The sequence below is a fragment of the Gasterosteus aculeatus genome, chromosome 7 (assembly GCF_964276395.1).
Source record: "Gasterosteus aculeatus chromosome 7, fGasAcu3.hap1.1, whole genome shotgun sequence".
In the NCBI taxonomy this organism is placed as follows: Eukaryota; Metazoa; Chordata; class Actinopteri; order Perciformes; family Gasterosteidae; genus Gasterosteus; species Gasterosteus aculeatus.
Window position 1 is genome coordinate 10,321,241 of NC_135694.1, and position 21,428 is coordinate 10,342,668.

The following is a 21,428-nucleotide window of genomic DNA, read 5'->3' on the forward strand; positions in this document are numbered from 1 at the left end:
TTTTCTTTTTGCCACCGATCCAAAAACTGAAAGGAAAACTAACGGCTGCGCAAACTCTAATTGTTATACGCCTAAAACAGGCGTACAGCACATTATGTCTTAATGTTGCACACACCGTGACTCTCAACCAATAATAATGCTTGATTTTATCGTCCTGTAACATCTAATTTTCAAGTGTAATATAACAACTCAAATATTATGGTGATTTCAAACAGTGCTGTAGAATCTAGAATCTATCAGCCGGACGGCAGCCCGGTGATTTTAAATACCTCAGGATGCCACTGCAAACGACGTACGATGAACGTCCTGCGTTCACTTAAAGGTCTGTGGGTCTTGGGGGGGGGGGGGGGGGGATATATGCTCTGAAAGTTTCCACAATTCTAACCAGCCCTTGATGGCTTACATCACATACACAGAGGGAACAAAGAAACCGCAGAATAGTCTTTTCACGTTGTGTGCAAACCAAGTGTATGGAGGAAACATCCTGTGTCTTTGTTTCAGGGCTCACAAGCAGGACATCTCATCATCAATGCTTCACACTTTTCTTCCCTACATGCTTGGGTCTGTTGTGTTGCAAGACAGCCACTGCAGCATGATTGTATATCTTCTTTTTTTTGTCATGACACGCTGTAGCTAAATGGAAAAATAGCTTTAGCCATAAATTCTAAATTCTGAATTCTACAAACTACACACTACACTAATCCATTGAATGCACTGAGATCCAGGCACGTGCACAGATAGACCCGTAATGGTGCTCAAGCACCTGCCCTTTTGCCCTGGATGAGAAAAGTGCCCCTTCTGCTGGAGCCCACTTTTTTCTTCATTCATCAATATTTAAAATAAAAAATACTCTCTGTCATCAATTCCCCCCAAGTGTGTTTTGACGGGGAATTTATTTGAGTTCTTGTGAGAATCGCTGCGAACGTGCTCCGTGGCTCTCACTAGCCCCGCCCCTCACCTCCCTCCTTCTCCGCTTAGTGCCCGTGCAGTGCTGAGCGCCAAACGGCTGCCGCATCAGAAACGCAGGTGATGACGGTGTTTGTCCAATCCCCCAACGTTATTTGGTGATGAATTGACCACAACATGAGTGCCACTGAAAACATTACTACGGAACTGGTCTGACGTTTCCTGAAAAATAAACAAACAAAAACTCACGAAATCCGTTCTACAAATTAGACAAGTGCTAAAGACGGCATTAAGGTGGACGCCATGAGCGATATGAATGAATGAGATGGTGCGAGATCTAGCAAGGAGACCTGGGATGTTTTCAGATGCACAAATGAATGTTGGTCTCCTAGCTAATCATCAACCAATTTCTGGTGCTAGGCTAACAAAGGTGATGTTTCTTGCTCGTAAATCAGCACATAGGAGAATGTAAAGTCGCACATCTGGCTGATACAACTATATAATAGCAAGGTGACTAGTGAAACTACAGCAGATGATACCCTTGGCTAATTAAAAAAATAAACCTACTTTAAGATGCTTCTTCAGGTTGGAAGTGGAGTCTTTGGACGCTGAAAGGAGGTTGTTGCTGGCAAGCAGAAGTTGCACTGCACAGTTATATTCCGTTCTCCCTTCTCTTTCTTTAACATGAAATGCTTATGTAATTTCCAGGATAGAAAAGCATTCCTGCCCTGGCTCTCTTCCTGCTCCTCTTCAGACTCCGTTAGCAGCTATCACGAAATGAGAATTTTCATTCGTTTTCATGTCGGGGCTTCAGGGAAATGCATTAAGTTGCCTCCATTTATTTAGAGAGTGAATCAACTTGTGAAACTGAGAAGTACCGTCATGTAATCCATTGATTTCAACAATGTAACTGTATTGTGAATACCATCTATTTAAATTGTAACTGTATACAATAACGAAATACAGTTACTCATAATTTGTATTCTACATGTATTCTGTTACTCCCCAACACTGACGACACCTCTGGTTGGTAGAGGACATAAAAGGTTTTGGCCTAACTTCACTCTGTTGTTTCTGTATTATTGGAAAACACATACTACCTGTGCAAGATGGGGTGAGAATTCTTTGCACTGAGGGTTTGCTTTTAAGAAATGCAAAAGAAAAGAAGAAGAATGGCAAAGGGTTTCTGACACTGCTGTCCCTCCTATGAAGGCAGTAAATACATAAGGCAATTGAGAATGTTTAACTTTGACCCTCGTGTTTAGACCTGTATCTATTAATGACGTCAATGTTGAGCCAAACTGGATTTCACTGAAAGTTTTTATTATTGTACAATACTCTTTACATCTGGGATCTATGTTTCTGACCGTCAGTCATTTTCTTTAGGCCCGTCTGCAACAGTTTCCCAACCTTATAAAGTGATTATAATTGTTACCATCACAACGTGAAATTTACTTTACCTTAACAAAGAACATTACCACACTGTTACAATGGCCTTCACAGTGGCTGGACTTAGAAAGTAGCATGACTGACACAGAGACACAGACACAGACACATACCTCATCCCAGGTGTTTATTTCAACCATCAATTAGGACAACATACTTTACATGGCATAGTTGGAGCAATAAGGTGACATCTGCAACTTTTCTATTTCAAAGATGCATTTTCCCTTCTCTGCATGTGGGCCTACAACTGAGCAGGACAACAACTGCGGTAATTCTGCCCCTTTATGCAAAACAATTACCTCGGCCAGAAGAACACATATGTCACAAATTCCTAAAATACCTATTTCAATTATATTTCTTTATAGTTATACTTTCTAAAATCAAGTGTAAACTTCTGATTTAGTTCTCTTTACTCTCCTCTACTAATTAATCCTTGGTATCTCCCAGAACCATAAAAGTGTGCCTAGGAGAGGAGACAAAGCAGAGGTCAGGGGTCATAACATATCATTCACCTCCATTCAACAAAAAAAACATGAGGACAATAAGAGAGGGGGACTAATAATAAAAACAGCTTGCCTGGCTTTCAATATCTACAATAATCAATAAATTCAATAAGCATTAAATCCACTGAGTGTGTGTGTTCTTTGTAACAGTCCACAAAGTCTTGGATATAATGGAGGAGGTCTTCATTCCACAATGTCGACCTGCAATAATATTGTATATACCTGGGATCTATTTTTGCTAAAATGCTTCCTACAAATACAAGGATAGAGAGCCAATGCTTCTACAGACACTTCTCTAACCATGAAAATCTTTTGAACGTAACTTTACGCTTTAGATGTAAGGAAGAGCGCTTCCTCAGTAGGACGTTCACAGAGTCACATCAGGTTGGCCAATCAAACGCAGTCTGTCTCTGAAGAGTGGAGAAAGTCTTAAGATGATCTTCATTCAATGCGAGAACTTGATCACGATGACATCTCCAAGGTTTGCCGTCTATGTGACATGGTTGTTCTTGTGGAAAATGGGTGAGTTGGGTTTTTGTATTTTAACTTTTCATGGAAATGCTTATCTTTATATACTGTACATACATACACATGCATTTAAGTTATAAAAGTAAGTTCTTTGTTAAGGTTAAGTAACTTTTCATGAAAATGCTTTTCTTTTTCATATCATTTATATAATACATACATACACTTTTACATTACATGTCATTTAGCTGACGCTTTTATCCAAAGTGACTTACAATAAGTGCATTTAACCACAGGGTTATAAACTCAGAAGAGCAAGAAACAAGAAAGTGCAATTTCATATAATAAGCCAATTTACAATTTGCTATAGATAAGTGGCATTATAAGTACAAATTAAGTGCTACGATTTGTTAATCTTTTACACTCACACTTAAGATATATATATATATATATATATATATATATATATATATATATATATATATAATATATATATACTCTCCAGCCCCCCCGCGACCCTGTGTATAGGATAAGCGGTTTGACAATGGATGGATGGATGGATATATATATACTGCATTAAAGAAATAAATGAATATATGTTGATGGTATCTCTTCACATTTTAGCTTTTTGACTTGTGTTTTTGTGTAACTTTGTTGGAAATGCTTACATCATATACTGTATGTATATATATATATATATATAATCATTTATACTGTATATAATAATTATAATTACTTGGTATCTCTTCTCACTTCAGCTCATTCAACTGATCTAAAATTGTCGTCACCTGTGCATCAAGCAAGACGTTTTGCATCAGTCGGTGTTGGAGACAAAATTACTTTGGAATGTTTCTATCAGAATAAAGGTGGAGAATGGCTTTACTGGTTTAAGCAAATGTTTGGCCAACAACCAAAGCTGATCTCTAACTTCTATACGTACAACAAAAAGGAAAATTTTCATCATGAATTTGAGAACAATCCACGCTTCACACTGGATAATGAAAAAAGTCATAATCACTTGACAATTACTAATTTGAATATTTCAGACTCAGCAACTTACTACTGTGCACATAGCACTTCATTTCTGTTGACTTTTGCTGAGGGCACTGTGGTCAGTGTGCAGGGTTCAGGTTGGACCGTCCCAGCTTTGCTCCATCAGTCACCATCAGAGACCATGAATCCAGGAGGCTTTGTGACTCTGAACTGTACAGTACAAACTGGGACCTGTGATGGACAACACAGTGTTTACTGGTTCAAAGACTCTGAAGAATCTCATCCAGGACTCATTTACACTGATGGAGGCAGCACTGATCAGTGTGAGAGGAAACCCAACACACAAACACACACCTGTGACTACAACCTGCCGATGGAGAGCCTGAATCCGTCTCATGCTGGAACCTACTACTGTGCTGTTGCCTCGTGTGGATACATTCTGTTTGGAAACGGGACAAAATTGGATATTGAGGGTAAGTGATAATCCAGCTCATCAGATGATTTTTTTTCCCTCAATCAAACTTGATATGAACACAAATATAAATATATTTACAAACAATATCCTTTTCTGGTTTCTGACTGTGCAGACAATGGCGACCATCTTCTCCTGGTGTTTTTATTGAGTGGCGCTTTTGTGTTTATCACCATCCTGGTGGGTTTATTGGGTTTTGTGGTCTACACGCTGAACAAAAAAAAAAGCTGTCAATGTTCGGGTAAGTTTTTCTGTTTTTATCTGACAGCTTGTATTCTATAAATATACATTTTAAAATAGAGAATTTCTCCTTTTCACAATTAGAGTCTCACACAACCGTATCATCTCCCTCCACAGGGAACACAGAGGTGAAATTCATCATATAACTTAACTATTTATATTGTGGATATTGTTTTATTTTTTGATATATCCTAATACGCTTCTTCATATTTTGTCACCAGGGCTACCAAAATGCACAAAGCGCTCAATATGCTGCTTTAAATCTCAATCTTCCCAACGGATCAAGGAGGCAGAAGATGAACATCGATGTTGAATGTGTGTACTCCAGCGTAAAGCAGTAGATTGTATTTTAAATGTGAAGTAGATTTTGGTGTATTAATCCCGGTATTATAAGGAATAACGTTATATTTACACCTCAAGATTAACAACCAATGCCAACATTTAGTATAAGGGAAGGAAATGTCCCTTTTTTGTAGTTTATGCCATGCAATTTGGAGGAATGTAGTTTTGTATGTAAACGATCAAATATAGCTTATATATGATAATTTAATTTTGGGATGATATATTATGTGCATGTGTTCATTTACTGGGTCTGTCAATTATTACAGTCTGTCAGTTATGATTCATTGCTGATTTTTTTTTTCAAGCATTCATTAGGATAATGGGTTGTTATAGAGTTGCAGAGCCGTGTGAAGGATCAGGCTCTACTACTCAACCATCGCAAGAGTGTGTCCATTCTAGTTCTATTATCATAGCATTAAATCTGTTGGACCTGTCATATTCTCAATTTTTATAATTGAAACAGAGCAAAGTCGCTTGTTGTGCATTTTTATGGTGACATCTTGTATGCCATTTGCTGTACGGTAAACGAGGGCGTGGCCAGATTACAGCACCTTTTTTAAGACCTCCTGAGACCTTTTTTCAATTCAAAGCTTTTTCTTCATTCAAAAAGGCAGAGTGCTGAGGTTTGATTTATGGATATCTAATAAAGCAAAAAAGTATTTCCCTAAATCTACTGATTCCATCAATTTTTTGTTGAAGGACGTTCAGAGAAGAGTGAAAAAACATTTTCCATTTAGAAAAGCCTACAGTGGAATTATTTGCTCTTCTACCCATGAAGAAATATTCTCCAGTTCTGATAAAACAACATATGACCCTTCAGGAGCTTATATGGTTGTTTCGAACAAACGTTCGAACAAACTGTCGCCTGCACACACCTAAACCACACCTGGAGCTGTGAAAGGCTCCTCACAGGAAGCCGACTGGTCCTGTCTCTCTCTGGCTGGACACAAACGCATTACTTGAAGTTTGACTAGATGGTATTTGTGTGAAATGTTTTCTTTGTGTCATCTCCTGACAATCCTGCTGTCCTACAAAAGAACACAGCAAAATTCTTAGAGTTCATTTTCCGGTGTTAGGCAAAAGTGTTCACACTGCAAAAAGTTGATTCAACTCTTACAGAGTCAATTGTACGAGAGAGCTGGCGTCATTATCCAGTGTCAAGATCAGATTCATTTGCGACACTTAGTGGAGTTAAATTAACTCTTTGATAGGATTGAAATGTAACTGTACAGTGTCACACTTCTTCATGTTGGGTTTAACTCCATGTACTGTGGCGCATGGAGTAGAGAGGATGAGCCAGGAATCTCAAGGTTGGTGGTTCGAACCCCAGTTGCCACATGTCCCACCTTGAAGTGTCCCTGAGCAAGACACCTAACCCCTAATTGCTCCCTGGGCTAAAATGTAAAAACCATGGGTTAAAAATGCAATATAAGTCGCTTTGGATAAAAGCATCAGCTAAATGACATGTAATGTATTTAACACTGACCAGATTTTTTTTTTACACTTATTCTGAGTTAATTTGTTAACACTTCGTTTAGTGTTGATTTAACACTGACAAGATTGGGACAATATAAACAACAGCTTAGAGTTCAAATTGAATCTCACAGAGTCAATTTAATTCTCTGAAATTTGCTGTATAGTTTAAAGATTTGTCAGAAGTTTCTTGGTTTCTTGCTATACATGGTTAGAGAGCATGCAAAACAAATGCATGATTGAATTCCAGCCATTGGCCATTGTTGCATTTCCTGATCTCATCTCTAAAACCCGATTTCTAGACAGTTTCTAAAAATATATTTACAGAGAACTCAATAATAATTTATGGTCACAACTCACAATGAATACTGAAAATGGTAACTTGGACTTCAAGTGAGACATTTCAGACCTAACTACTCACTTCTGCATTAATTGCTATCTACACATTGGAAATTTTGGTGAGCATCACGGTCAGTGTGCAGGATACAGGTTTGACCGTTCCAAACACACACACCTGTGACTACAACCTGCCGATGGAGAGCCTGAATCTGTTTCAAGATGGGACCTACTACTGTGCTGTTGCCTCGTATGGACACATTCTGTTTGGAAACAGGACCAAGCTGGACAACAGTAAGTCATTTTAATCAGAGCTGGACATTGAGGGCAAGTGACTTGTTTCAGCTGAGTATTTGTTGTATCTAATTGGTGCTTAAAAGAGACATGTTTCTGACCTATATCTCTTTGCAGATGAGCTGGACTGTCCTTTATTCTCTTAAGTGGAGCTTTGGTTTTCACCAACATCGTAGTTGTTTTACTGGCTGCCAAATCACAGGCAACTATAGCTATTTATATCTGTCAGCTTGGTTTCACTTAATGCAACCTTTTAATTAAAGATTTTTTTCTGTTTAAGAATCTCAAGATCTCAAGATATCCCGCTCCCTCCACGGCAAATGCAAAGGTGAATAAAAAACTATTCAACTGCTGTATTACTGTATGCTGTATGCATTTTTCCTTGTGTATTGTTTCATGTAAAAATGATATGTACATCTAATATGTGATTTGTTACTAGGGTTACCAAAACAAAAAGTTCCTGAATTATATGGCTTTAGGTATCCACCTGCACAACGGACCAAGAAGACGGACGGATTAGACCTGGAGTGAATGCATTTACAAGGCAAGGCAAGGCAACTGCATTTGAACAGCACATTTCAACAACAAGTCAATTCAAAGTGCTTACATAAAACCATTAAATACATCCAAACCTAAAGTAAGGAGATTTACAAACAGTTAAGAACACTGATTGAAACATAATAGAAAAAGCGTAATTAAAAGGATAAAAAAAAGATGTTAAAAGATTAAAAATTGAACAAAATTTGCAGTGTAATTAAAGAATGGCTTTAAGAATTCCGAATTGCAGAAAGGGTCAATTAAAGGAGGAAGCAAACAGAAGTGTTTAATCTGGATTCAAAGGAGCTGAGGGACTCAGCTTTCTAGGACTTTGTTCAAGATATGTGAAGCAGAAAAGCTGAACGCTGCTTCTCCATGTTTAGTTTTGACTCTGGGAACAGAAAGTAGACCAGTCCAAGACAACCTAAGGGTTTGTGGCAGTTCAAGAAGTATCAGCAGATCAGAAACGTACTTTGGCTCTATCCTTTTTTATCAATAAATGCTTTCTATTATCAATAAATGCTTTCAATCATTATATTTAGAAGCTCAGATCCACCAGCATCCAGGTCAGCTGATATGTTTTGTATTAAACTCCATTGTTGTTTTCTATAACCAAATCAAATGCTGTTCTTTGTATGTGAAATTGGTGTCATCAATGATAATAAATACATTTAATCACTTAATTAATTTGCAGCACTTGAAAGTAGAACATTTTTTAGAGTGAGTATTCATCTCAGGGGCTTCTTCACACATTTCTAGCAGAGAGGTCGGTTGACCCCATCCAACAAGTGGTTACAGGAACAGGAAGGAGCTTTTTTCTGTGACCTAACAGCCTGCTGCTGATGATCTTCAGTTCAAAATTGTGACTAACACTGGATGAGTGAAGTTGTTTTTTCTGTCTCACAAGAGGAAATTTACTTTGCAGAAATACAACGTAATAATGCAAAACCCGTTTTTACACTCCCGAGCCTGCTCCGTTCCCCCCATCAGAGTATCTCCATCCATAGCTTAAAAAGTAACTCAAAGGCGACGCCTATTTTTCCTCTCTAGCCAATGAGGAACGGGGTGTGACATTTCAGTGGATCTATTAGCAGGAATGGAATACGATATTGATGATTATGTTGTCATTAGATTAACTACCTGAAATTAAGAATGTGTTTTCATTAGCTTATCTACAAGGGGAGCTAGGTATTTCACCATAGTTTACCCTCAAACTTGTGTAACTGCTGTAAAGTGAGTCGCTGAGTGCAAAACCGTGGAAAAACCAGCCAACGTGTTACTTATGGATCGCGTAGATGTTGGAGGATGAACCCTAAAAGAGACTAACAGTATTACCAATATATTTCATTCTGAGACTCATCCCACCGCAACCCTGGAAAGGGGCAATTGAGGAGTATTGGCGATAAAATGGGCATTTCCGACGTACCATAAGGCTGGCGCAAGGCTATAGTCAGATGAACAGTCCAGGGGAGATTAACAATTTCTTTTGATCATTGAGGGGAAATACAAGTTCATGTAACAAACCAAATACAAGAATTAGTATTACAGTGAACAACATGTCTCCCATTTAAGTAACTAGTCCATAACTGTCAGAGCGGGGTCCGTGCGAGGGGAGAGGGTAGGTAGGACTCAGACAACAAAAAAGGATTTTAATAGTCAAAACATAGTTAAGAAACTGTGACGAGAACAAGGTCATGGCATGAGCTGTGGACAACTAACATTTAGTAATGACGCCTCAAGTCATTAGACACACATGGCTTAATACACTAGGGAGGTGCAGGTGATTGGAAACAGCTGGAAACAATCATGACATGACAATCACAGGGGAAGACAGGACAAGGCAGGAAGTGACGTGACCCAGGGAGAACAGAGGCATGAAACTACAAAATAAAACCAGACATGAACCCAAACCGTGACACATAACAGTCTGTAGTTTGGGTAACACTCCATGCTATTGAATACACTGATAGACAACTGTTATTAAGGTTATCGGAAGTTATTGTTTGTCACGTTATGAATGCTGTTCTATTGAAAAATATCAATGTAAAAAATATATATATATATTTTCATCTTTTAATCTGGTTCCAATGAGCAAACTGAACAGTGTTTTTGTCTAAACATGGACGAAATATAGTTCACTCTAACCATATCTGGCATTTCTTTTCCACTTGTTGTATTCACATCCATTGCATGCTGTGTAACACCCAGACTGGGGCATTAGGTCACATGTTGTTTTCTGTTGTGTTTCTGTCACTCACCTTTCCCTCTCGTTTCAGACACCTCCTCCCTGTGTGCCACCGCCCTCTGTGATTGCAAGCCTAACCCTTATTGTTTCCACCTGTGTCTCGTTATCGTTACTCGTTACTTTGTGCCGACAGCCTGCTCTGTGCCAGTTTGTCTCTTTGTTCCCAATGAGCTTACCCGCGATTCTCCTGACTGTGCCTTCCCGTGTTTTGACCCTTTTCCGTCCCTCCGTCAACCTTTGCCTGCCGATTTGGATTGATCCACCTTCTCTGTCTGACTACCCGTGTACCAAACCCCTGCCTGAAGCCAGACTCTCTTTCCCGGCTGTTTGACCCTGTTTCCCCGCCTAGCCCCCCCTCCCACATTCTGCCCTCGTCTTGTCTAGTTGGGGCCGTCACCTGGGACATTGAGGAGAGGGTGAGGCAGGCAGCCTCAAGCATCTCTGTTCCTAATGGTTGTCCCCCCAGCAGGCTGTTCGTTCCTCCCTCTCTCCAGTCGCAGGTTATCCAGTGGGCCCACTGCGCTCGAGTCTCCTGCCACCCCGGGGTTCGGAGGACAATGTTTGTTATAAGGCAGCGGTTCTGGTGGCCCGCAATGGACAGGGAGGTGGGGGAGTACATGTCAGCTTGCCAGGTGTGTGCAAGCTCTAAGATCCCTCGACGCCCACCGTCCGGGCTCCTCCGCCCCCACCGGTTCCACACCGCCCATGGTCCAACATCTCGCTGGACTTTGTCACAGGGCTTCCCCGGTCAGAGGGCAACACCACCGTCCTCACGGTGGTGGACTGGTTCTCAAAGATGGTCCATTTCATTCCCCTGCCTAAGCTGCCCTCCGCCAAGGGAACGGCGGAGGCGGTGCTTTATCATGTTTTCCGTCTCCATAGTTTCCCCGCAGATGTGGTGTCCGATCGGGGCCCCCAGTTTGTGTCCAAGTTTTGAAGGGAGTTCTGCAGCCTCTTAGGAGCAACGGTCATTCTGTCTTCCGGCTATCACCCTGAAACCATTGGGCAGACTGAGCGTTTGAACCAGGAGCTGGGGACCGGTCTTCGCTGCCTGGTTTCCCAAAACCCCACTTCCTGGTGCAAGAACCTCATCTGGATTGAATACGCGCAGAACACGCTCCCCTTGTCGTCTTCGGGTCTTTCCCCGTTCCAGTGTGCCTATGGCTATCAGCCAACCCTTTTTCCTGCCCTAGAGAGGGAGTCCAGGGTGCCCTCTGCGCTGGCCATGGTCCGTCGTTGCCGTCGCACCTGGGAACGAGCCCGCCAGGCTCTCCCTAAAGAACTCTGCACGTTTGAAGAGGATGGCGGATCGGCAACGGACTCCAGCCCCTAACTATCGGGTCGGCCAGAGGGTGTGGTTATCGACGCGCGACCTGCGCCTTCATGTGGAGTCCCGCAGTGTTGGCGCCAAGGTTCTTTGGTCCCTTACCCATCTCTAAGGTGGTCAATCCTGTGGCCATGAGGCTTAAGCTCCCGAGACCCATGAGAGTACATCCCACATTCCATGTAGCCCGGCTAAAGCCAGGCAAGGAGAGCCCCTTGGTCCCTGCCACCAAACCCCCACCACCCCCCCGACTCATTGATGGTGGGCCAACATACGCCGTCAAGCGGCTCTTGGCGGCGCGGCCGGGGCCTCCAGTATCTGGTGGATTGGGAGGGATACGGTCCGGAGGAGAGGTCGTGGGAACCAGCCCGCAACATCTCATAACCTCATCAAGGACTTCCAACGCAGGTTTCCTGATGAGCCTGGGCCGTCAGGTGCCGGCCTTAGGAGGGGGGGTACTGTAACACCCAGACTGGGGCATTAGGTCACATTAGGTTTTCTGTTGTGTTTCTGTCACTGACCTTTACCTCTCGTTTCAGACACCTCCTCCTTGTGTGCCACTGCCCTGTGATTGCAAGCCACACCCTTATTGTTTCCACCTGTGTCTCGTTCTCCTGTGTATTTACTTCATGCCAACAGCCTGCTCTGTGCCAGTTTGTCTTTGTTCCCAATCAGCATACACGCAATTCTCCTGAGTGTGCCTTCCCGTGTTTTGACCCTTTTCCGTCCCTCTGTCAACCTTTGCCTGCCGATTTGGATTGATCCACCTTCTCTGTCTGACTACCCGTGTACCGAACCCCTGCCTGAAGTAAAGATTATTTTTGCCTCTGACTACTACGCCTTGAGTCTGCTTTTGAGTCTAAACCCAGCGGCGTAACATGCTGCTCCTCCTCCTCTCATTTTGTTTTGATTGATTGTGCAGCCATAGAACATTGTTGTGTCTCCAAACTGCAGCTTGAAAAGAGAGCTGAGTGTATTTGATTTCAGTATATTGAAAGAGGATGATTTGTGGTAACTGTTTAAAATGTCTTAATATTTGATACACATGAGTTATTTTCCACTGATTTAAACTTATTTTAATCAAATACATCAGTATGTGAACCAGTTGCTCAAAACACTAATTTGACTCAATAGATGGCAGTGAGCATGTGATCGTGTTTCCTGAGTAGGATGTACTGTCACTTTTTGTTGGCCAATCAAACACAGTCTTCTGAGTGAAAGATGTAGAAAGGATGAAGATTGTTGTCATTCAACACAATCATTTCAACATGACGACATCTGCAGAGTTTATCTTCTACCTGACATGTTTGTCTTTGGGGAAAATGGGTGAGTTGTGTTTTAGTGACTTCAGTTTGAATCTTTAAAACTGTGTGGCCACTCCTGATGTCATTGCTTCAGATGTGTTGATTCATAGTATCATGAAGTGTAATGTCTTCTTTTGTATCGCTTCAGTTCAGACGACCGACCTGGATTCCTCATCTGTTCATCAAGGGAATCGTTTTCTATCAGTTCAAACTGGGGGAAACTTGACGTTGAAATGTTTTCATGAAGCCGGTACAGCAGCCAAGCTTTACTGGATTAAAGACACCGTCGGACAGAAACCGAGGCTCATCTCGTCCTCCTACAGGTACACAAGACCTACATTTTATGCTGAATTCAAGAATCCACGTTTCACAGTGGATACTGTAAATTATCGGAATCACTTGACGATAAAAGATCTGCAAATTAATGACTCCGCTACTTACAATTGTATCAGTGGTAATACATACATATTGGATTTTTTTGCTACAACTACTGTCAGTGTACAGGGTTCTAGTTCAAACATCCCAACTTTAATTCATCAGTCACCATCAGAGACCATCCAGCCAGGAGGCTCTGTGACTCTGAACTGTACAGTACAAACTGGGACCTGTGATGGACAACACAGTGTTTACTGGTTCAAAGACTCTGAAGAATCTCATCCAGCACTCATTTACACTGATGGAGGCAGCACTGATCAGTGTGAGAGGAAAGCCAACACACAAACACACACCTGTGACTACAACCTGCCGATGGAGAGCCTGAATCTGTCTCATGCTGGAACCTACTACTGTGCTGTTGCCTCGTGTGGACACATTCTGTTTGGAAACGGGACCAAACTGAACTTTAAAGGTAAGTCACTTCATTGGATATTTAATGTATTCCTTTTCATATAGTCAGTAGAATACTATTAAAGGGAATATGCATCATATATATATAATATATATATATATATATATATATATATAATCATTTTAAATGTAGTCATATTATTTTGTTTCTCTACAGATGAGAAGGACTCTCGTATCTTGGTGTATTTCTTGAGTGGAGCTCTAACTTTTACCATCATCCTTAATGTCTTTCTGGTTTTCTTACTCTGCATGATGAACAAGAGAAACCACTGTGAAGTTACAGGTATTGTAAAAACTAATTTGTAAGTCTGACAGTGCGCTCTCTACACACGTTCTTATAGTGTCACTTGTCTTTCTGTTTCAGAGTCTCATGCAAGATGTTCAGCTCCCTTCACACCAAATGCAGAGGTAAGATAACTGTTTTATCATTCAAACAATCAGGCACAGTAGTGATTCATGACACAGTTGTATTGTCTATAATGTACAATATTGTGGTTTCTCTCTTTTTGTTAGGGTGAACAAAATGAAGCAAACATCCAATATGCGGCGGTAAGAGAACAAAAGATCAGCAGATCTAGAAGACAAAGGAACAACCTTGAGACTGAATGCACATACTCAACTATAAAGCAGTAAGAGTGTACATGCTTCAAAGGGGTACCAAGCAGACCTATGAGTTTTGATTATGTGTTGAAGCAGCATGGGACTGGAACTGTATGACTGATATCTCTATAAATCCAGGCTGTTTTATGAAGGAAAGTAGAAAAAGCTGGAAGGAAGGGATTACGTAGAGAACAGTTGCAGGACTAAAATCTGATGTAAGAGCCTTGAATAAAACATGTGTTGAAAAACCACACACATTCCAGATCAGCTGATATTTTTGAGTGTCAAATATGTAATTATTGTGATGTAAAAATCCTTTTGCACACAATTTTATATGTGAATATGAAATACTACCAATTATTTTAAGTGTAATGTAATGACTCCATTGTATATTTGTCAGTGGTAATAAATGCAGACGATGAATAGTCAAGATGAGCGGTCTCAAACTCAATTCAGGTGCGGGCCATATGCAGCCCATTTCGACCAAACGCAGCCAGACCATTACGATTGAGGGAGTGGAGGGGAGGGGCTGGCGCTGAAATATCGTCCCGAGGGCCGCAATTGGCCTGCAGGCCGCGAAGCTGAGACCCCAGGTCAAGATATTCTGCCTTTGAGCTTTCTATTTTATTTTTATACACAAAACCTTCTGACCTGTCATAAGATCCCCCTGATGGCATTAGAAAGAACTTTCAAAATCCTTCTGCTTTTGCTCCACATTTCAGACACAAACTTTGCCGTGTGGATCTACCACTCAGCACTAGATTCTCCAAAAACACAACATGCGTCCTCCACTGCTTGTGTGCCTGTTTCATTTGTTTTGCTGAAGAACAAAAGAATCAAAGCCAAAAGATAAACCATCCCTGCAATTTTTATGTGTTTGACAAAAAACATTCTTTATATAAGAAGAGTTTAACACTAATCTAAACCATTAGATACTTTGTAAAAACGACTTCTTAGGAGCTGCCATTTTTGTTTTGAAAGGACAAAGCGTCGACTCAATGTTGCATCACACTCAGCTAAACCTCCTCCATAACTGTCAGTAGCATTAGCAGTAGTAGCAGTAATGTCCTCACAGGACGCTGATTGGCTCCATTTTCACATTTTTGTCTTTTAGAACTGTCTGCCAGCAAATAATGGTCAATTTTTATCAGAGCGTACCAATATTCCAAACCAATCAGCTATCAATCTGACAACAAAATACAGCATAGAAGGTCAATGGACACCATCTCTGGGGTTCTGGTATAGCCAGCAATATGTAGAATGAAATATATTTAAGCCTCATTTGTACTAAGGTCAGTCAATGGACAATTTTACATTTTATTTTAAAAAGGGAATTATAAAATGCTTTTACACATTAATAGTTGGGGTTTGTTCTGCTGTACAAAGAAGACATTACTTTATTTGTCTTTCATAAATATGTGATTCATGTTTATTTTATATTTATTTAATGTAAAGATTTGACATGAAAATAAACCGTGACATACAGCATTGGATGCAGACATCAGCTGAACATCCTCAAAAATCCCCTCTCGTCTATTAATAACTTCTTCTAACAAGAGATGTAACGGGGCCTGCAACCGTCAAACTAGTCACCTCTGTGCATTACTTCGTTCTGACTGCTGCTGTAAAAAAGGTGTGAACTGCTGTAAACAGGTTTTGGCTGGTGGAAACTTCACTCCTAGTGTGAACGGAGGAAGACTGGCACAGTCAAAAATCAAGAGCAAAGAGAAGCCATTTTGTGAGGGCAGCCCTATGAAATGAGCAATAATGCAGCGGGGGTAGCAGAGCAGAGTAAAGCAATAAGGTACAATAGGTTGTTGCGTTTACAGTCTTTTTCTTTTTGCCACCGAGCGAAAAACTGAAATGACAACTAACGGGTGCGCAAAATCTAATTGTTATACGCCTGAAACAGGCGTACAGCACATTATGTCTCAATGCAGTACACCCCGTGACTCTCAACCAATAAAAATGCTTGATTTCATCTTCTTGTAACATCTAATGTTCAAGTGTGTGAGATGCATGTAGTGGTAAAAACATTCTGTAAACAATTGTCTTGTGCTAAAAGCCAGGTTGCAGTGGTTGACCCTGAGATGGAGAGAGATAGAAAGATTTAGGGTTTGCAGCTGTGTTTGGGGAAGGGGGTCATCTTGCTCTCACGGACCATCGATCAGAGGAGCATTGTGTGTTACCCTCAGCTTCACCTGAGTTCTTATCTCAACTTGATTTGTGGCTTCTCGTAACTGGCGCTAAGAACTGTCTTCAAGTGTATAAAAACTCAGCGTTTTGACTGCTCGGGAACGCCATTACACAGAACGCTGGAATACGTGCTGGTGTGCTGGACCTCCTGCTTGCAAGCAATAGTTAGAGACAGATATCTGCGGAGAATTGCTCATGTAATCTTTTTCTCTTCTAAATAAATGTTAACGTTTTGACTTTAATTGATCAACGTGCTGGATCCTTCTCATCAACCAACTCGGGTGGATCGCAGATCCTGACAAGTGTAATATAACAACTCAAATATAATGGTGATTTCAAACTGTGCTGTAGAGCCATAAACTAAAATCTATCAGCCGGACAGCAGCCCAGTGATTTGAAAACGGGTCAAGGGTGAAAAAGGTGAGAAGGATATTACCCCTCTAGGGCAGGGGTTTTCAACTGGTTTTGTGCCAGAGATTTCTTCGAGTCATTCGTTGACGCGGGGGGGTAAGATATTACCGACCATTTTACCCACTCGGTTCTTTGAATGTCGTTCAGTAAAATGAACGAACCTTTCTTTGAGACATCCGTTGACGGGGGGGGCTCAAAAACGGTAGCGTTAGCTAATCACTTTCCACCAAAGCTTTAGCTAGCTGGCCAATGTCGCGTTCTCTCCTGCTGTGTTAAATGACTCAATTCATCAAGCTGTAGCTAACATTAGCTAAGTCAACAAAGCTCCTGGGTAACTTAACTTAGATATACCAGAAAATATTGAAACCATCACTCACCCTGTTCGCAATTTCACTGAATCTCGCGCTCCCTTCTGACACCTGTTCGCAGTTCACTGAATATGAATACCACCCCCCCCCCCCAAGAAAAAAACTCATCGAATCTACACAATTCACGTAAGTCACCTATTTTGGTTTCAAAACGGCGAATTTTGCCGAAAGGTGAGGGATTTTCATGCCTGTTAAATAACTCAGGATGCCACTGCAAACGACTTACGATGAACATCCTGCGTTCACTCAAAGGTCTGTGGGTCTTGGGGGGGTGTGTGTGTGTTATATGCTCTGAAAGTTTCCACAATTCTAACCAGCCCTTGATGGGTTACACCACATACACAGAGGGAACAAAGAAACCGCAGAATATTCTTTGCACGTTGTGCGCAAACCAAGTGTATGGAGGAAACATCTTGTGTCTTTGTTTCTGGGCTAACAAGCAGGAGGTCTCATCATCAATGCTTCACACTTTTCTTCCCTACATGCTTGGGTCTGTCTGTTGTGTTGCAAGACAGCCACTGCAGCATAATGGTGCATCTTCTTTTTTTTTTGTCATGACATAGCTAGCTAAATGGAAAAAACAGCTATGTTGGAGCCATAAATTCTACAAACCGCTGTTGTAGAGACACACTACACTATTACATTGAATGCACCGAGATCCAGGCACGTGCACAGATAGACCCCTAATGGTGCTCAAGCACCTGCCCCTTTGCCCTGGATGAGAAAAGTGCCCCTTTTGCTGGAGCCCATTTTTTTCTTCCTCATCAATATTTAAAATAAAAATTACTCTGTCATCAATTCCCCCCAAGTGTGTTTTGACGGGGCACTTATTTGAATGAATGGGATGGTGTGAGATCTAGCAAGGAGACCTGGGATGTTTTCAGATGCACAAATGAATGTCTCATAGCTAATCATCAACCAACTTCTGGTGCTAGACTAACAAACGTTAGCCTAGCAGATGTTTCTTGCTCGTAAATCAGCACGTAGGAGAATGTAAAGTCTCACATCTGGCTGATACATCTATATAATAGCAAGGTGACCAGTGAAACTACAGTAGATGACTACCCTTGGCTAATTAAAAAAAAAACTTTAAGATGTTTCTTCACAGTTATATTCTGTTCTCCCTTCTCTTTCTTTAACATGAAATGCTTATGTAATTTCCAGGATAGAAAAGCATTCCTGCCCTGGCTCTGTTGTGCTCATTTTCTCTTCACCCCGACTCAGCCAGTACCGGCCCCAAGACTCATGACCCCGACTCAGCCAGTCCCTCCCCCAAGACTCATGACCCCCCTTGTCCGCTCTCTGCCAGTTTTGAGCCGTCTGGAATTCGGCCCTTGGGGGGGGTACTGTCAATTCAATTCATTTTATTTTGTATTGCCCAAAATCGCCTATTACAAATTTCCCATAGAGGGCTTTACACATACGACATCCTCTGTCCCGAAACCCACACATCGGCACGGGAAAAACTCCCCAAAAAATGAAAAAACCCTTCCAAAAAGGAAAAAAAAGGGAAGAAACCTTAGGGAGAACGTCAGAGGAGGGATCCCACTTCCGGGATGGACAGACTACAATGGATGCCATGTGTACAGAATGAACAATGTATAATACATTCAATTCCTGTGACAGAAATGATTCAAATAATTGTGAGTAGTAAGCCAGGCGCACAGCAGGACCACTGCAGGGGCAACCACCATCAGAGAGAACCACCATCCACAGAAGCCTGTGGGGAGGGAGAGCACAAAGACTTTAGGAGAGGGTTATGTTGGTTAATGAGTACAGTAATATGACATTTAAAATAATGATGATGATGATGATGATGGCAGCAGCAGGTGTCAGGACCAGGGTCCAGAAGGAACTACAATCTACGGAGACCTGCTAAGGGAGAAAGCACAAAAACTCCCGGAAAGAAGCTGAATTAGTCATGTGCATTAATAAAAACGTGAATTATTGTAGAACGAGAGCGTGAGAGAGGAGCTCTGTGTGTCCCCCGGCAGTCTAAGCCTATAGCAGCTTCACTAAGGGCTGGTCCGGGCTAACCTGAGCCAGCCCTAACTACAAGCAAAATCAAAGAGGAAAGTTTTAAGTTTTACTTTAAAAGAGCCGACCGAATCTGCCCCCCGGACTGAAAGTGGAAGCTGGTTCCACAAAAAAGGAGCTTGTTAACTGAAGGCTCTGGCCCCCAACCTACTTTTTAAAACCATAGGAACAACAAGTAACCCAGCATCTATGTTTTTTCTGAGTTTAGCATCAGGAAGGACTGTCACGGTGTGGGTTTATTTCCTGTCTGTTTGTTTTCTGCTTCTTGTCTCCCTGGGAAACTAGAAACTAGAAACCTTGTCCTGTCATCCCCTGAGATTGTCTGATTGTTTCCACCTGTGTCCTATCACCTGGACCTCCCTAGTGTATTTAAGCCGTGTGTGTCACTTGTCACATCATTGTTTAATGTTCCGGATGTTCCTAGTTCCTGCCTGCCTTTTTGCCCTGGTGTGCGTTTTGGCCCCTTGGCCTTTTTACTTTTTGCCTTTTGACTATTAAAGTCTTCTGTTTTCTCAAAGTCTGCGTTTGAGGCCTGCCTCCCTGCATCCCTGACACCGTCAGTCTTTTTTTTTTAGGCCCGTCCGCAACAGTTTCTCTACCTTTATAATGGGAAATTTTCTTTACCTTAACAAATAACATTAACACACTGTTACGATGGCCTTAACAGTGGCCGGGGTTACGAAGTAGCATGACTGACACAGAGCTTGAGTGCATACCTCCTCTCAGGTGTTTATTTCAACCATCAATTAAGACAACATACATTACTAGGCATAGTGGGAGCAATAAGGTGACATCTGCAACTTTTCTATTTCCAAGCTGCATTTTCCCTTCTCTGGATGTGGACCTGCCACTGAGCAGGACAACAACTGCGGTAATTCTGCCCCTTTATGCAAAACAATTACCTCGGCCAGAAGAACACATGTGTCACAAATTCCTTAAATACCAATATCAATTATATTTCTTTAAAGTTATACTTTCTAATATCAAGTGTAAACTTCTGATTTAGTTCTCTTTACTCTCCTCTACTAATTAACCCTTGGTATCTCCCAGAACCATAAAAGTGTGCCTTGGAGAGGAGACAAAGCAGAGGTCTGGGGTCATAACATATCATTCACCCCCATTCATTGAAAAAAACATGAGGACAATAAGAGAGGGGAACTAATAATAAAAACAGCTTGCCTGGCTTTCAATATCTACAATAATCAATAAATTCAATAAGCATTAAATCCACTGAGTGTGTGTGTTCTTTGTAACAGTCCACAAAGTCTTGTAATGGATGGGTTCTTTATTCCACAATGTCAACCTGCAATAATATTGTATATACCTGGGATCTATTTTTCCCAAATGCTTCCTACAAATACAACGATAGAGAGCCAATGCTTCTACAGACACTTCTCTCACCATGGAAATCTTTTGAACGTAACTTTACGCTTTAGATGTAAGGAAGAGTGCTTCCTCAGTAGGACGTACACAGAGTCACATCAGGTTGGCCAATCAAACGCAGTCTGTCTCTGAAGAGTGGAGAAAGTCTTAAGATAATCTTCTTTCAAGTTGAGAATTTGAACACGATGACATCTCCAAGGTTTGCCGTCTATGTGACATGGTTGTTTTTGTGGAAAATGGGTGAGTTGGGTTTTTGTTTTATAACTTTTCATGGAAATGCTTATCTTTATATACTGTACATACATAACCATGCATTTAAGTTATAAAAGTAAGTTCTTGGTTCTTCGTTTGGTTAAGTAAGTTTTCATGAAAATGCTTTTCTCCTTCATTTCATTTATATAATGTACATACATACACTTTTACATTGCATGTCATTTAGCTGACGCTTTTATCCAAAGCGACATAACCACAGGGTTACAAACTCAGAGCAAGAAACAAGAAAGTTTAATTTCATTAAATAAGCCAATTTGCTACAGATGTGTCATTATAAGTACAATTTAAGTGCTACAATTTGTTAGTCTTTTACACTTACACTTAAGGAATATATACAGTTTATTAAATAAATAAATAAATACATTTTGATAGTATCTCTTCACATTTTAGCTTTTTGACTTGACGTGTTTTTGTTTGTTGGAAATGTGTACATT

The 21,428-nt window shown here is 41.1% G+C and overlaps 4 protein-coding genes across 7 annotated transcripts in view; all 4 read left to right on the forward strand.

The window, feature by feature from the left end:
- Positions 1-21,428, forward strand: part of LOC120822520 (immunoglobulin kappa light chain-like) — a 73,654-nt gene that overhangs the window by 25,922 nt on the left and 26,304 nt on the right. The gene's annotated exons all lie outside the window — the stretch shown is intronic.
- Positions 3,241-6,036, forward strand: LOC120822522 (uncharacterized). Of its 2 annotated transcripts, XM_040182293.2 has the most exons (5): positions 3,241-3,377; positions 4,079-4,786; positions 4,901-5,026; positions 5,110-5,153; positions 5,247-6,036. In XM_040182293.2, the coding sequence occupies exons 1-5, from the start codon at positions 3,290-3,292 to the stop codon at positions 5,364-5,366; spliced, it is 1,086 nt and encodes a 361-aa protein (XP_040038227.1). In that variant the 5' UTR covers positions 3,241-3,289; the 3' UTR covers positions 5,367-6,036. The 2 variants fall into 2 exon arrangements, with proteins under 2 accessions (XP_040038227.1, XP_077961814.1); XM_078105688.1 differs by having other exon boundaries at positions 5,143-6,036.
- LOC120822524 (uncharacterized) lies at positions 12,740-14,756 on the forward strand. 2 transcript variants are annotated; one of them, XM_040182298.2, is made up of 6 exons: positions 12,740-12,902; positions 13,029-13,203; positions 13,378-13,727; positions 13,884-14,009; positions 14,091-14,134; positions 14,240-14,756. In XM_040182298.2, the coding sequence occupies exons 1-6, from the start codon at positions 12,809-12,811 to the stop codon at positions 14,357-14,359; spliced, it is 909 nt and encodes a 302-aa protein (XP_040038232.2). In that variant the 5' UTR covers positions 12,740-12,808; the 3' UTR covers positions 14,360-14,756. The 2 variants fall into 2 exon arrangements, with proteins under 2 accessions (XP_040038232.2, XP_040038231.2); XM_040182297.2 differs by having other exon boundaries at positions 13,029-13,727.
- LOC120822525 (immunoglobulin kappa light chain-like) overlaps positions 19,911-21,428 on the forward strand; it is a 28,742-nt gene continuing 27,224 nt past the window's right edge. The window contains exon 1 of one of the 2 annotated variants that reach the window (XM_078105690.1): positions 19,911-20,961. In XM_078105690.1, the coding sequence (XP_077961816.1) occupies positions 20,907-20,961 (55 nt within the window). In that variant the 5' untranslated portion in view covers positions 19,911-20,906. The remainder of the gene's footprint in view (positions 20,962-21,428) is intronic. The other variant, XM_040182299.2, reaches the window with a different exon arrangement.

What these genes read in the sequence shown, in the direction of transcription:
- LOC120822524 (XM_040182297.2), top strand. Translation starts at nt 12,809, where the DNA reads ATGAAGATTGTTGTCATTCAACACAATCATTTCAACATGACGACATCT. An exon ending in TTTGTCTTTGGGGAAAATGG is followed by an intron (nt 12,903 to 13,028) that starts GTGAGTTGTGTT and finishes GTATCGCTTCAG; the next exon opens with TTCAGACGACCGACCTGGAT. An exon ending in CCTTCACACCAAATGCAGAG is followed by an intron (nt 14,135 to 14,239) that starts GTAAGATAACTG and finishes TCTTTTTGTTAG; the next exon opens with GGTGAACAAAATGAAGCAAA.
- LOC120822522 (XM_040182293.2), top strand. Translation starts at nt 3,290, where the DNA reads ATGATCTTCATTCAATGCGAGAACTTGATCACGATGACATCTCCAAGG. An exon ending in GTTGTTCTTGTGGAAAATGG is followed by an intron (nt 3,378 to 4,078) that starts GTGAGTTGGGTT and finishes TTCTCACTTCAG; the next exon opens with CTCATTCAACTGATCTAAAA. An exon ending in GACAAAATTGGATATTGAGG is followed by an intron (nt 4,787 to 4,900) that starts GTAAGTGATAAT and finishes CTGACTGTGCAG; the next exon opens with ACAATGGCGACCATCTTCTC.